Here is a 16,702-nt window from a genome sequence, read left to right as displayed (position 1 = left end):
GAACAAGCAAGTACCTGGCGCGTACCAATGCTGCCAACTGTTGAAGAGTTACGTAGGTGGAGGCATTACTTTTCAGTCAACCCTCGTGCATAGATGCTCCGCAAGCAACCCTAAGGTGAGTGGTGGAGGGTACCCTGTCCTACTAATTGTCATTTACACTCCTGTTCCACTTGCAAATAGAGTGAGGGGAAAAACGACCGCCTGTACGCCTCCGTACGACGTCCAATTTCTCGCATCTTACCTTCGTGGTCACTCGCGTGATGTATGTCGGCGGGAGCAGATTCGTTCGGCACTCAGCTTCACGTGCTGGTTCACTAAATTTTCTTAATAGTGTTTCCCGAAAAGAACGCCGCCTTCCCTCCAGGGGTTCCCATTTGAGATCACGAAGCATCTCCGTAACACTTACATGTTGTTCGAACCTACCAGTAACAAATCTAGCAGCCCATCTCTGAATTACTTCGATGTCTTCCTTCGATCCGATCTGTTACGGATCCCAAAGACTCGGGCAGTACTCAAGAATAGGTCGCACCAGCGTCCTGTATGCGGTTTCCTTTACAGGTGACCCACTATTTCCTAAAGTTCCTCAAATAACCCGAAGTCGACCATTTGCCTTCCCCCACCACTGTTTTCACATGCTCATTCCACCTCATACCGCTTTGCAACGTTACCCCCAGGTATTTAAACGACTTGACTATGTCAAGCTAGACACTAGTAATAATGTATCCTAACAAAGGTTTGTTCTTCCTGCTCATCCGCATCAACTTACATTTCTCCACATTTATGGCTAGCTGCCATTCAGCACCTCAACTACAAATTTTGTCTAAGTCGTCTTGTATATTCCTCCAGTGACTCAAATTCAACACCCTACCGTACACCACGGCATCATCAGCAGACAACCACAGACTGCTGCCTACCCCGTCCGCCAAATCATATAGAGAACAGCAGTGGTCCTATCACACTTCTGGATCATTTCTGTCTATACCCTTGCGTCTGATGGACACTCGCCGTCGAGGACAACATACTGTGTGCTATTACTTAAGAAGTCTTCCAGCCACCCACATATCTCTGGTCTTATTCCATGTGCTTGCACCTTGGTCATCAGCCTGCAATAGGCCACCGTGTTAAATGCTTTCTGGGAATCTAGAAATACGGTATCTGCCTGTTGCCGTTCATAAATTGTTCTCAGTATAAAGAGCATGCTGATTTTCGCACGAGCGATGCTTTCGAAAACTATGCTCATTCGTGGACATACGCTGCTTAGCCTCAAGGAAGATTGAGTATAATAAACTGAGAATGTGTTCGAGCATTCTGCACCAAAAAGAAGTTAGGGTTATTGGTTCGTAATTTTACGGATCCGTTCTTTTACCTTTCTTATATACTGGAGTGACCTGCGGTTTTTTACAGCCGCTTGGGACATTGTGCTGGGCGAGTGATTCACGATAAATGCTAGCTAGGTAACAGGCCAATGCCGAAGAGTACTCTTCGTAAAATAAAACTGGGCTTCCATCCGCACATGGTGATTTATATGTTTTCAAATCTAAGTTGTTTCTCTACGCCATGTATGCTTATTTCTATGTCGCCCATACCTCACAAGCGACTTCTAATCAAGCTGCGGGCCTATGGGGTATCGTCTCAGTTGTGCGACTGGATTCGTGATTTCGTGTCAGGAAGGTCGCAGTTCGTAGTAATAGACGGCAAATCGAGTAAAACTGAAGTGATATCAGGTGTTCCCCAGGGAAGCGTCCTGGGACCTCTGCTGTTCCTGATCTATATAAATGGCCTGGGTGAAAATCTGAGCAGTTCTCTTAGGTTGTTCGCAGATGATGCTGCAATTTACCGTCTAGTAAGGTAATCCGAAGACCAGTATTAGTTGCAAATCGATTTAGAAAAGATTGCTGTATGGTGTGACAGGTGGCAGTTGACGATAAATAACGAAAAGTGTGAGGTGATCCACATGAGTTCCAAAAGAAATCCGTTGGAATTCGATTGCTCGATAAATAGTACAATTTTCAAGGCCATCAATTCAAGTAAATACCTGGGTGTTAAAATTACGAACAACTTCAGTTGGATAATATTGTGGGGAAGGCGAGCCAAAGGTTGCGTTTCATTGGCAGGACACTTAGAAGATGCAACAATTCCACTAAAGAGACAGCTTACTCTACACTCGTTCGTCCTCTGTTAGAATATTGCTGCGCAGTGTGGGATCCTTACCAGGTGGGATTGACGGAGGACATCGAAAGAGTGCAAAAAAGGGCAGCTCGTTTTGTATTATCACGTAATAGGGGAGAGAGTGTGGGGGAGATGATACGCGAATTGAGATGGAAGTCATTACAGCAAAGACTTTTTTTCTTCGCGGCGAGACCTTTTTACGAAATTTCAGTCACCAACTTTCTCTTCCGAATGCGAAAATATTTTGTTGACCCCAACCTACATAGGTAGGAATGATCATCAAAATAAAATAAGAGAAATCAGAGCTCGAACAGAAAGGTTTAGGTGTTCGTTTTTCCCGCGCACTGTTCTGGAGTGGAATGGTAGAGAGATAGTATGATTGTGGTTCGATGAACCCTCTGCCAAGCACTTCAATGTGAAATGCAGAGTAATCATGTAGATGTAGAGTCTGTCCGATGGTCAGATTACGATATCTCTATACGGTTCTCCAGCGTGAACGATTTCCTGAACGTGAAATTCAAAACTCCGGCTATCCTTTTGCTATCATCAACTGCCAAACTAGACTGGTCAACAAGGGACTGAATGGAAGCCTTATACCGGCCTAGCGATGTTACATACGACCACAAGTTTCTCTGGTTCTTTTGCTAAGGTGTGACGACAGAGCTGAGTAAAAGTACTCACTACTGATGGAACGAATGTGGGGGAGAAAAAAAGAAGTAGTAGCTGGCACAGAGTTTTCACAGTCGTGTGAAGACAGTAGACCAGGCGGTGCACTCACCTGCACCCAGTGGAGCAGCATCTTGGCGAAGGAGGGGCTGAACTGCATGGCCTGCGTCATCGACAGACCGTCCAGGTCGAGGATGACGGTGACGCCGGCGATCTGCGTGCGCGGCTCCGACACGGCGATCTCCAGGAACAGCATCACGCAGCTGTACAGCTCGTCCAGCGAGCACTCCGATGGCTTCCACCGGCCTGCGTAGTTGCAACCAAGCCGCTCAGCGCACGTGTCTGCTGCGCACGATCTCGTGCAAGTAAGAGACCACAGAAGTTCCGACCAACCCAGCTAGGCCAACTCGGCAACCTCTTGTTGTAATTGTCATGACGTCCCCGGCTTACTCTTCCGACAATTCCCACTAATATGACCCAACTTCCCACAAATCCAACACCTTATATTACTTTCCTTTTCCCACTGCTGATTCTTAGAAGTAATTTCCCTACTAATCCTATTGTTCGCTTGAACATTCCTTTTCCATTCCGTCTTACCCAACCGGTTCTCCCGTCCACGTAACCTTTCACAATTAATGGCCTGCCCCGCCTTCCGTGAGTCTACATACATAATAGCCTGGATGTGCCTTTCATTCATTTAGCTGGGCAAACGTTTGCGTTGTTCCACCAAATACTGTCCTCTGTCTATCGCCTGATCGTAATCCTTGAACAATACGTAATACAATTTCTCTTTTGCAGTATGGCAGGCACAAAGCTAGCGCACTCTCTCTCGACGACAATCTTTTCATTATCCCCCTGCTCTAGACCATACTCCCTATAAACTAATTCTTGCAATGCACGGGTCGGAATCAAGGCGTAAATTTTTCCTTTAAATTGTTCCAATGTTAGTGTCTCCTAAATTGCGTTCAACAAGTGTTCTACTAACTCTCCCTTTACCTTTCCCACCAAAGAGTTTTAAAATTCCAAGTCTGTCATGTTAACAGCTCGCGCTTTCTGCTGGAAACCAATGATGAAAACAAAAACTCCACAATATTCTCCACTGAATGTAAACACCACACTTAAATAATCTTGCATGGGATAAAGTTATTTAGAAAACTAATATTTTGAAGAATCAGCCTCAGTTGTGCAAATTTTTTTCTGGTCTTTACTAGGTTTCGGCTAAATTAATCTAGCCTTCTTCAGAAGCATAAAATTAATACAACATGCCACGGCAAGGCACAATCAACATTAAAATCAAAACCTATAGTACCGTGGTACCATGTCGAATTAAAGTTACTTAATTGAAGTCCAGCCCCGGCATCTCTTCACCGCGTGGTCGGTTGGCAACGGCAACTGATCGTTGCACGCGGGATTATTGCACCGCAATTCCGCCTGATGGTTAGGCAACCCCTTTGACACCCCTTTGGTGCGGTTTGCCTACGTTCATGCGCTAAGGCAGCCGTCTGGACACATTGGTGTCTAAGTTTCTGACAGGTACATTTGTAACGTCCCCAACAAAGTTGCAGGAATAGCACCGAGGATGTTGCCGAACTAGGAGGGCTTAGAGGTACCCTTTGCCGTTATATTCACACACATGTTAACGTTGTACTCTCGCGTGATCACTTCACAGGACGACGGAAAGTAGGAGGCCTGAAAATTTTAAGCTCGCTTAGCATTGACGGTAGAAATGTGTGGCTTACAAGGAACTGCTCGCCGATTTTCCTTAGTTCTTCTTAACTCCTTACGCACACTCATTTAGTTAGCTGGAGTGCTGGTAGACACTTCGAAACACACGGCTGATTCTTTCCGCTAATTTAATACGAATTTTTATGATCACCCTCCGCAATGGTTGACGGTCCTTGTCCGTCACTTCATGAGGTCTACAAGGTCTTCGTTTAGTTTGATTGCTCCTTGGCGTTTTCACTTCACTGTCACATCCTTAACAACCCACAAGCGCAGCTTTAGAAGCTTTGAAATGTCTTATGTGTTTTTCACTCTGGTGGCATCCAGTGACTAGCAACGTTCGAAGTCAAGAACTCTCCTGACGGATCAATTCTGCTGTTTACTGCTTCTATACTGACAATACAGTAATGAGGTGGTGTAAGAAGCGACGCCAATGGACAATGGATGACTGGATAAGAGTGATCTGGAGTGATTAACCATGTATACCGTGTGGCAATGCTGTGGCAGGGCTGGTGTTTGGTGAATGCTTGGACAATGTTACCTGCGGTCATGTGCAGAGCCAACAGTAAAGTACTGATTTTGCGGCGTTAAGATATGGGGGTATTTTTCGTGGTTGGGGTGTCATCCTCTAGTTTCGCTTGACAAAATTCTTAATGAGGAAGCAACTGATAACATTTTACAGCGATATGTACTGCCTACAGTAGAGGAACAATTCGGAGATACTAATTGCGTCAGCATGACAATGCTTCCGGTCTGAAAGCATCAAAAATGGTTCAAATGGCTCTGAGCACTATGGGACTTAACATCTGAGGTCATCAGTCCCCTAGAACTTAGAACCACTTAAACCAAACTAACCTGAGGACATCGCACATATCCATGCCCGAGGCAGGATTCGAACCTGCGACCGTAGCGGTCGCGCGGTTGCAGACTGATGCGCCTAGGACCGCTCGGCCACAACGGCCGGCCTTAAAGCTTCATTTGTAGTCTGTGGAGAATAAAATTTCTGAAATGGACTGGCCTCCCCGGAGTCCCGACTTGGACACAATGGAACACCTTTGGATGAGTTAGAACGCAGACTCCAGCGTTCAACACCTACCTTCTGCGGTTTTTGTTGCCATTTCTCTACAGACATTCAGGCACCTCATTGGTAGTATCCCCAGCAGAGTTCAAGGGTCAACACTCGCCATATTAACATCCACTAACAGATGTCTGGATAAAAAATGGAATGAGAGTGGTATTGTTGGCCGGGAGGCCGGATAATTTTGATCAAATAGTATATGACTGAACGGCAAACTGGTAACAGCATTGGGCCGTAGTCTTAACTAAATTTTTTGCCTAGCGTTTAGTTCCAATGAGAGAGGCAGATCTGTGGAAATAGTTCTTTTACGGTCGGGGAAATTTGGCAGAACTTAAATTCCTGTCTCCGTAATACCTGACTCTCTCCGCAGCTGGGGACTAAGCCTTAGACGTATAATAACGCCTGTGACTTAGCATGAACTCCAGCAAGGTGTCCCACCGAACAAGCGCCAGCTGTTAAGAGCCTCCATTTTTAAACAATAATAAAGCCTATGGACCCATATTTCTAAAGTCTCACAAGCTAAACAAGGCTGTGACAGTCAACTGGAATTGTGTTAGCCTATCAGGGAGTGAATGACGCAGAGTCTGACTATTTAAATTTAAATTTGTTGGAGTTTATGTTCACGCCGTCCATCGACTGCAGTCATGTTGGAAAGAGAGACCGGAGTGATGGGAATGTCGCTTACTATATGTAAAGTCTTACTGTGCAGCTCTGCAAGAAAGTAAGCATGCCCGTTACGAAACGGTTCTATGATTCTACAGCAGCTCCGCGGAAGAAACTACAGACGTAGGAAGCGCCAATATGTTGCAGTTGTTTCTTCCGTTTCTGGACCGCGCTACCAGCAAAGCTCAGTTGTGAAGACGCTGCATGCTTTCTCGTAGACTGATAAACAGTCCTTTTCCTCTGCAACACCAGCATTATTATCCCCGCAGGTGGAAAAGGTTTTCACTCTAACACTGCAAAATCGGTTAAAGTTTGTTGAAGTTTAGTCTTTTGCTGGATTTATGTATATTGTAAATACATGCCTGGTATGAGGAAAGTAATTTCCAGTGATAATCCAGACGAAAATAAATACGAATAGTTTTCCAAAGTAGCTCAAATGTATTCTGAAAATGTTAACACATTTCAAGGTTTCTTGCTGTTAAGTTTGCCATTAGATGAGGGCCCAATAAGCTCATAAACACAAATATGACATTTTGTTAGATCATATGCCGACTGTGTACCCTACTGAAACCTACGTGGTTCAGAATTCTTTTCCTTGCTGAAGGTGTTAGATTTGTTGTGCTGATAACTATGATTTTCAGTAAGCCACGCTTTATGAATGAAACTGATTGTTACTCAGATTCTTATATAAGAGGAACTTCACAGGTAGTTTACGCCCCTTTTTCAAAGACCCAAATGGTTGGCTTGACAATTTTAGTCTAGTTCTGAGTCATGCATCATTTCATAGGATATATTTCTGTAACTGGTAAGAAATATCACGTCTGATGATTGCTACTCCTTTGTCATGTTGACGCACTCAGCTTATGATTCTTATCCCGGAGGATAATTTGTCAGTGCCCCAATGTCGCATTTCGGGCTCTTTGCATATACATTTCTTGCCTTTGACCCATATGCCATACGATCACACAGTTTCCACGCGCAAGACTTCACTTTATTGGCATGTTTGATGTTATAGCCACTCAGCTGTGGGTGATTACAGCTCTTATTTGTAAACGTGAAAAAATTAAAACCATCCAGAATACTAAGGTTGGTTTTAACATCGCAGCGATTTATTCGAGGCAGTATGCTATTTTCTTCCTCAGACATTCTGAATGATTTGGTCAGATAGTTATAGGGCATCTACAGTTCATGGACCTTGATGCAACTTACTACTTTCCACAATACTATTACACTGCAATTTATAGACAACAATCTTAAGACTGACTGATAAGTGAATCCCAGATATTGAATCTTCAAATCAAAACTTTGGGAACTCTAATATAGAGGATGTAATTGGTGTAAGTGCAGATATTTCTGTTGGTAACTGACGATAGTGTACCGATTAACATTACATCAGTATTTACGTCGTCTGCAGATTAATGATTATTGATATCATAAGTCAAATGTTTTCAGGTTGTCTAGTACCTACAAGTACTTGTGGCAAGAGCGAACTGTTAATGATCAATTTCCCCCGGGCAGCAGATCAGGTGCTAAAGGGTGAACGCACGGTTGCAAAACGGTTACTCTACACTGACAGGTGTAGTCCACATAGGGGTGGAGTTATGACTGTGCAGAAAACATCAGTTTGTAAACTTTCTGACGTGGCTGAGGTAAGACTGTTCGACACAGGCTAAAAGCAACCAATACCCTGATGTGAGTACATGTTAATGTACCACATGTAAAAATATCTGCACTTTTATATCCGTTACGTCCTTTATAATGAACTAGCAACCTGGCTGGCTTTGCTTCCAGGTCGGATGAGCTGACTGACATATCGGTAATTTTGTTTACCAGCCACGGCGTAGAGTTATAAACAGCATTACTTTCATGCAAATTAAATGATGCAAGCAGCACATGCCTTCAAGCTTCCAGAAGGTACGAATGTCACGTGTTCCACATTTAGTTGCCTTTTGGAGCAACACTTCGAGGTTTTCGTTAAAGAAATCCTTTAATCGTGTTGCAATGTGTATTTGCAAACTTTTTTTTTTCGTATGCGGAGTAACTATACATACAGTTTAGCCATCTGTAACTACACTGAAGAGCCAAAGAAACTGGTACACCTGCCTAATATCGTGTAGGATCCCCGCGAGCACGCAGAAGTGACGCTATACGACGTGGCATGGACTCGACCAATGTCTGGATTAGTGCTGCAGGGAACTGACACCATGAATCGTGCAGGGCTGTCCACACATCCGTAAGAGTACGAGAGGGTACAGATCTCTTCTGAACAGCACTTTGCAAGGCAGCCGATATATGCCCAATTATGTTCATGCCTGAGGATTTTGGTGGCCAGCGGAAGTCTTTAAACTCAGAAGAGTGTTCCTGGAGCCACTCTGTAGCAATTCTGAACGTGTGGGGTGTCGCATTACCCTGCTGGAATTTCCCGCGTCCGTCGGAATGCACAATGGACATGAATGGATGCAGGTGATCAAACAGAATGATTAGGTACGCGTCCTGTCAGAGTCATATCTAGACATATCAGATGCCCCATATCAGTCCAACTGCACACGCCCCACAACATTACATAGCCTCCACCAGCTTGAACCTGCCCAGTTGACATGCAGGGTCGATGGATTCATGAGGTTGTCTCCACACCCATACACGTCCATCCGCTCGATAAAATTTGAAACGCAACTCGTCCGACCAGGCAACGTGTTTCTAGTCATCAACAGTCCAATGTTGATGGCCCCAGGAGAGACGTAAAATTTTGTGTCGTGCAGTCGTCAAGGGTACACGAGTGGGGCTTTGGCTCCGAAAGCCCATATCGATGATGTTCCGTTGAACGGTTCGCACGCTGACACTTGTTGATGGCCAGCAGTGAAATCTGCAGCAATTTGCGGAAGGGTTGCACGTCTGTCACACTGAACGACTGATTCTCTTGAGCCGTCATTGGTCCCGTTCTTTCAGCATCTTTTGCCGGAGATTTGATGTTTTACCGGATTCCTTATATTCAAGATACACTCAATGGTCGTACCGTAAAATCGACACTTCATCGCTACCTCGTAGATGCTTTGTCCGATCAAAAAAAAAAAAAAAAAAAAAAATGGTTCAAATGACTCTGAGCACTATGGGACTCAACTTCTGTGGTCATCAGTCCCCTGGAACTTAGAACTACTTAAACCTAACTAACCTAAGGACATCACACACATCCATGCCCGAGGCAGGATTCGAACCTGCGACCGTAGCAGTCGCACGGTTCCGGACTGCGCGCCTAGAACCGCGAGACCACCGCGGCCGGCCTTTGTCCGATCGCTCGTGCGCCGACTATAACACCACATTCAAACTCACTTGAATCTTGATAACGTGCCATTGTAGCAGCAGTAACTAATCTGCTAACTGCCCCAGACACAGGCGCTGTCGACTGCAGCGACTTTTTCTGCCTAGTTACATATCTCTGTATTTGAATACGCATGCCTATACCAGTTTCATGGGGTCTTCAATGTACAGTATATCCATGAGTCAGTGACGGCAAAAATAGTGTGTCGCCACATCGTTGGCTCCAAGATCTCGTTGAGTCGGTTGAGCCGTTCCTTTGCCCAGAATGTACCTTTCTTTTGCGAAGTGTAGGAGTTTTGTGTGTGCCACGGGAGGAGGAGGAGGAGGAGGAGGAGGGAGGGAGGGAGGGAGGGATAGTTTCACGTTTGTATTGCCTGATGGTGTTGAGAGATAGGAAAGGCTTAAATCTGGTGCCTCCAGCAACAGAGGCCGAAGGATGGAACAGTGTCACATCCCCTGACCTCACGAGACACCACAGAGGTTTGGAATTTAATCCAGGACACTGGAGCGGAGTCCGATTTTGAGTAACGTAATGCCACCAGCGCTCCTACTCACTGCCGTAATGGCAAAGGAAAGTGGTCCAACAATGGGAAGAGCGCCCTGGCGGTCACCCACCCAAATACCGGCCACGCCCGACGTTGCTCAACTTCGTCGATTTGATGGAAAGTGGTGCGTTCACCGAGGCAAGGCCGTCGACGGCGCCGTATCGTAAATAACCGTATTCGTTATACTCACGGCCTGCGTGGATGAGCAGAATGCGGCGTCCGTGTTGGTCCCTGTTGGGCAGGATGGTGATGATCTGCAGCTTGAGCGGCCGCTCCACGCTGTGCGGCATCACCTGCTGCACGAGCCGGTCCTGCTTCAGCTTGAACTCGTAGAAGCTGCGCATCTGCAACAGACAAGGAGACCGTGAACGGTCGAGCAACGTCGCACGACAACGGTTTGTTTGAGGGGGCGTTCGGCAAGTGACACAACACACTACTTCCTCGGCCTATTTCGGCTGAAACAACTGCTGCATTTGCATTGGGACAACGTGCAACATTCCTGCTTCAGCCCCATTAGTTCCATGAATTCCGTCAGGTGGCGGCAGTATACTTCAAAATGGCGTCTGTAACTGAGGTGCGTTCCAAGCAGATATCTATCATTGATTTTCTTCCGGTTGAAAACCAGAGCATCGCAGATATTCGTAGGTGCTTGCAGAATGTCTATGGAGGCCTGGAAGTGAACAAAAGCACGGTAACTCGTTGGGCGAGGTGGCTGTCACCTTCGCAGCAAGAGTGCGGAAACCTGTCGGATCTCCCGCGTGAAGGTCGAGTGACTCCTGCAATATTCGAAAGTGCACACACTTTCATTCGAGGTAGCGGACGGATCACAATCAAACACCTCCACGCACAGCTGGACTTCTCTGTTGGTAGCGCTGACACTCTCGTCCACGAGCTGTGCTACTCAAATGTGTGTGACCGCTGGATTTACGCCGCCTAACTGAAGCCTACGAAGAACAAACGATGGACCTTATGTGCGGCATCGTTTCGACGGAAGCAGTGGGGAGGTGGTTGATGCAGAAGGACGTTGGATTCGATGCTGACCAGCAGAGTCGTACCACAAGGGCGCAGAGTCCCTCCCGCTAAGGCGGCGTAAGGCCGTCATAGTGAACGGAGATTATGATGACAAGAGGCTCTTGAAGAAAAAGGAAAGTAATGTAGTGTATTGGAATTCAGAATAAAACCGAACTCCGTTCGGGGAAAAAAAAAGAGCTGGGTTGGGATGTTTGGGAGAAGAGACCAAACAGCGAGGTCATCAGTCTCATCGGATTAGGGAAGGACGGGGAAGGAAGTCGGCCGTGCCGTTTCAAAGGAACCATCCCGGCATTTGCCTGGATCGATTTAGGGAAATCACGGAAAACCTAAATTAGGATGGCCGGACGCGGGATTGAACCGTCGTCCTCCCGAAGGAGAGTCCAGTGTGCTAACCACTGTGCCACCTCGCTCGGTCAGGAAAAAAGGTTTTGCATTACTTATTGAAAGCCCCCTCGTACCATCTGCTATTGAAGTGAATGAAAGATAGGGCAGGGCCCGTTTAAGGCCCAAGCAACACAGGCGGCCGCTTGTGGCACCAAACTGAGAGGATAGCCAGACGCGCCCAAGTGCAAAGTTAATAAAAAGGATGAAAACTAATATGTAAGTATAATATTGCGAGTCCCGGAAGAGTTCGAGCCCGGTGTGAATCCGCACTGAAGAGATCATTGGCCGTATCCGCCCTAACTATAATATATGAAATTCGAAATGCAGACTTTTCGAGCGACCCCCCTTGTAATGTGGCTCAAACATCATCGAATGTCTACACTAACAGGAGATACAGTAGTACATCGGCACGTAATGTGTTTGTATTCACTGTACACGCATAACTCTTGAAGGTACTGAACTATCCAGGTAAGATACGCCAGGATGCTCAGATGATAAGATAATGTCCGCCAGAGAAAGGTCATGGTGCGAGCCACAGTATGTCATAATTGTGAGAAGGTTTCGAGTACAGATCGTTGTAACATTATAAATTTGAGAAAGATTTCAGTTAGTGAAAACGTACCGTCTATGAGCGAGTGATCCAGATTTGTTTAATTTCTATATGAGTAGATTATAAGATTATTTGAGCATACACTTGCACTATTTAACAATAAAATTATTTGAGATATTTAACATTTAATTGTATAGTATGGGAAACTGTAAAATCTAACCATGCATTTTGATCATTTAGAACTGTTTATATTTTCTGTAATTGTACTTTAACTGGACTGTTGGCAATGGAGACAGTTTATTATTTCAGAGCAAAACGTAACATTGAAGCAAAATTGAGTAGAAGTGGGACACTGCATGGTGACACTTCAAAGATGGGGTTTGACTGCACTGCAAGTTCGTGTAGTGGAAGGAGGACATTCAGAAGGCATTTATAAAAGAGAAATGTACGTTAAGAATCTGAATAATGACATGTGTTAAAACAGTACTTTGTACAAAATATCCATATATTATAAACACTATATGAGAATTTATCATCACTTTATTTTGTAAACATATACAGACACTACTGCTACTTTGTGTAACAAATGTCTAGCCTGTTGAATGCTTGCCATGACAAAGTCTTGCCCATAATTCATAAGTGTGATGCTTTATGGGGGAATATAATATGGCATAATAGAACATTATAAAACGTACTGTACAAGTCTGTAGATTTCGGAGTATGTAATACTATGATCTACCACAATGAACCACGGACCTTGCCGTTGGTGGGCAGGCTTGCGTGCCTCAGCGATACAGATGGCCGTACCGTAGTTGCAACCACAACGGAGGGGTATCTGTTGAAAGGCCAGACAAACGTGTGGTTCCTGAAGAGGGGCAGCAGCCTTTTCAGTAGTTGCACGGGCAACAGTCTGCATGATTGACTGATCTGGCCTTGTAACACTAACCAAAACGGCCTTGCCGTCCTGGTACTGCGAAAGGCTGAAGGCAAGAGGAAACTACAGCCACAATTTTTCCCAAGGGCATGCAGTTTTACTGTATGTTAAAAGATGTTGGCATCCTCTTGGGTAAAATATTCCGGAGATAAAATAGTCCCCCATTCGGATCTCCGGGTGGGGACTACTCAGAAGGAAGTCGTTATCAGGAGAAAGAAAACTGGCGTTCTACGGATCGAAGCGTGGAATGTCAGATCCCTTAATCGGACAGGTAGGTTAGAAAATTTAAAAAGGGAAATGGATAGGTTAAAGTTAGATATAGTGGGAATTAGTGAAGTTCAGTGGCAGGAGGAACAAGACATCTGGTCAGGTGACTACAGGGTTATAAATACGATATCAAATAGGGGTAATGCAGGAGTAGGTTTAATAATGAATAGGAAAATAGGTAGTACAAACAGCATAGTGAGCGCATTGTTGTGCCAAGATAGACACGAAGCCCATGCCTACTACAGTAGTACAAGTTTATATGCCAACTAGCTCTGCAGATGAAGAAATTGATGAAATGTATGATGAGATAAAAGAAATTATCCAGGTAGTGAAGGGAGACGAAAATTTAATAGTCATGGGTGACTTGAATTCGAGAGTAGGAAAAGGGATAGAAGGAAACACAGTGGGTGAATATGGATTGGGGGAGAGAAATGAAAGGGGAAGCCGTCTGGTAGAATTTTGCACAGAGCATAACTTAATCATAGCTAACACTTGCTTTAAGAATCATGAAAGAAGGTTGTATACATGGAAGACCCCTGGAGATACTAAAATGTATCAGATATATATAATGGTAACACTGAGATTTAGAAACCAGGTTTTAAATTTTAAGACATTTACAGGGGCAGATGTGGACTCTGACCACAATATATTGGTTATGACCTGTAGATTAAAACTAAAGAAACTGCAAAAAGGTGGGAATTTAAAGAGATAGGACCTGGATAAACTGAAAGAACCAGAACGTTGTACGGAGTTTCAGGGACAGCATAAGGGAACAATTGACAGGAATGGGTGAAAGAAACACAGTAGAAGAAGGATGGGTAGCTTTGAGGGATGAAGTAGTGAAGGCATCAGAGGATCAAGTAGGTAAAAAGACAAGGGCTAGTAGAAATCGTTGGGCAACAGAACAAATACTGAATTTAATTCATGAAAGGGGAAAATATAAAAACGCAGTAAATAAAGCAGGGAAAAAGAAATATAAACGTCTCAAAAATGAGATCGACAGGAAGTGCAAAATGGCTAAGCAGGGATGGCTAGAGGGCAAATTTGAAGATGTAGACGCTTATCTCATGAGTGGTGAGATAGATACTGCCTACAGGAAAATTAAAGAGACCTTTGGGGAAAACACAACCACTTGCATGAATATCAAGAGCTAAGATAGAAACCCAGTTCTAAGAAAAGAAGTGAAAGAAGAAAAGTGAAAGGAGTATACAGAGGGTCTATACAAGGCCAATGTACTTGAGGACAATATTATAAAAAAGGAAGAGAATGTAGATGAAGATGAAATGGGAGATATGATACTGCGTGAAGATTTTGACACAGCACTGAAACACCTGAGTCGAAACAAGGCTCCAGGAGTAGAGAACATTCCATTGGAACTATTGACGGCCTTGGGAGAGCCAGTCCTGTTACAACTCTACCATCTGGTGAGCAAGATGTATGGGACAGGCGAAATACCCTCAGACTTCAAGAAGAATATAATAATTCCAGTCCCAAAGACAGCAGGTGTTGACAGATGTGAAAATTACCCAAGTCACAGCTCCAAAATACTAACACGAATTCTTTACAGGCGAATGGAAAAACTGGTAGAAGCCGACCTCAGCGAAGATTAGTTTGGATCCCGCAGTAACACGAGAGGCAATACTGACCCTAAAACGTATCTTAGAAAATAGATTAAGGAAAGACAAACCTGCATTTGTAGCATTTGTTGACTTAGAGAAAGCTTTTGACAATGTTGACTGGAATACTCTCCTTCAAATTCTGAAGATGGCAGGGGTAAAATACAGGGAGCGAAAGGCTATTTACAATTTGTACAGAAACCAGGTGGCAATTACAAGAATCGAGGGGCATGAAAGGCAAGCAGCGGTTCGGAAGGGAGTGAGACAGGGTTGTAGCCTGTCCCTGATGTTATTCAATCTGTATATTGAGCAAGCAGTAAAGGAAACAAAAGAAAAGTTTGGAGTAAGTATTAAAGACCATGGAGAAGAAATAAAAACGTTGAGGTTTGCCGATGACATTGTAATTCTGTCAGAGACAGCAAAGGACCTGGAAGAGCAGTTGAACGGAATGGACAGTGTCTTGAAAGGAGGATATAAGATGAACATCAACAAAAGCAAAACGAGGATAATGGAATGTAATCGAATTACGTCGGGTGATGCTGAGGGAATTAGATTAGGAAATGAGACACTTAAAGTAGTAAAGGAGTTTTGCTATTTGGGGAGCAAAATAACTGATAATGATCGAAGTAGAGAAGATATAAAATGTACACTAGCAATGGCAAGGAAAGCGTTTCTGAAGAAGAGAATTTTGTTAAGGTCAAGTATAGATTTAAGTGTCAAAGTCATTTCTGAAAGTATTTGTATGGAGTTTAGCCATGTATGGAAGTGAAACATGGACGATAAATAGTTTAGACAAGAGGGGAATAGAAGCTTTCGAAATGTGGTGCTACAGAAGAATGCTGAAGATTAGGTGGGTAGATCACATTACTAATGAGGAGCTATTGAATAGAATTGGGGTGAAGGGGAGCTTGTGGCACAACTTGGCTAGAAGAAGGGATCGGTTGGTGGGACATGTTCTGAGGCATCAAGGGATCACCAATTTAGTACTGGAGGGTAGCGTGGAGGGTAAAAATCGTAGAGGGAGACCAAGAGATGAATACACTAAGCACATTCAGAAGGATGTAGGTTGCAGCAAGTACTGGCAGATGAAGAAGCTTGCACAGGATAGAGTAGCATGGAAAGCTGCATCAAACCAGTCTCAGGACTGAAGACAACAACAACAACAACAACAACAACAACAACAACAACAACAACACTATGGTTTGCACTTGATGTGAAGTTACGTACATGCAGAGTTTTGAGTTATGTTATTGCTTGATTACTGCACCCAAGAAAAATAGTTCTTATGGTAAAATTAAGGCAATAGTATTTAGTTCTGATCTATTGATAGAAGGTCTGTACAAAAAACCAAAACATGTCAAATTAAACGTAAATACAGCCTGAAAGCATTCTTTCTTGGAATAATATACAACAGAGCAATAGTAATAACGATAAAACTCTATGTACAGACAGTGAACTCATGTTCAGACCTAAAGTCATGCTGCAACTATGAAGTAATTAACAAGAATGTCCAAAGTATTGTTACTAATGTATATTTCACGAAATTTTAATATTAAAACAAAGATATTTCAACATACTAATTTTATCAGAGGTGATGTCATGATTTGCAAAGATAAAATTTGTAACAAAGTTGATGAAAGAATATAAACTTCAATTCTAAGTTTGTTTTCGATTTAAATAAACAGATCTTATACCTCTTACATGTTACATAAGGATCGGTGGCAGTGGCAACATTCGGTTATTAGCACGGCAGTCATGAAT

At 43.9% G+C, this 16,702-nt stretch overlaps 1 protein-coding gene across 1 annotated transcript in view; it reads right to left on the bottom strand.

The window, feature by feature from the left end:
- Positions 1–16,702, bottom strand: part of LOC126335429 (alpha-tocopherol transfer protein-like) — a 130,546-nt gene that overhangs the window by 29,224 nt on the left and 84,620 nt on the right. The window contains exons 3-4 of the mRNA XM_049998708.1: positions 10,349–10,502; positions 2,948–3,141 (exon numbers count right to left, since the gene is read on the bottom strand). Of these exons, the coding sequence (XP_049854665.1) occupies positions 2,948–3,141; positions 10,349–10,502 (348 nt within the window). The remainder of the gene's footprint in view (positions 1–2,947; positions 3,142–10,348; positions 10,503–16,702) is intronic.

The sequence above is a fragment of the Schistocerca gregaria genome, chromosome 2 (genome assembly GCF_023897955.1).
Source record: "Schistocerca gregaria isolate iqSchGreg1 chromosome 2, iqSchGreg1.2, whole genome shotgun sequence".
Taxonomy (NCBI): Eukaryota; Metazoa; Arthropoda; class Insecta; order Orthoptera; family Acrididae; genus Schistocerca; species Schistocerca gregaria.
This window is presented reverse-complemented; position numbering and strand designations above follow the sequence as displayed.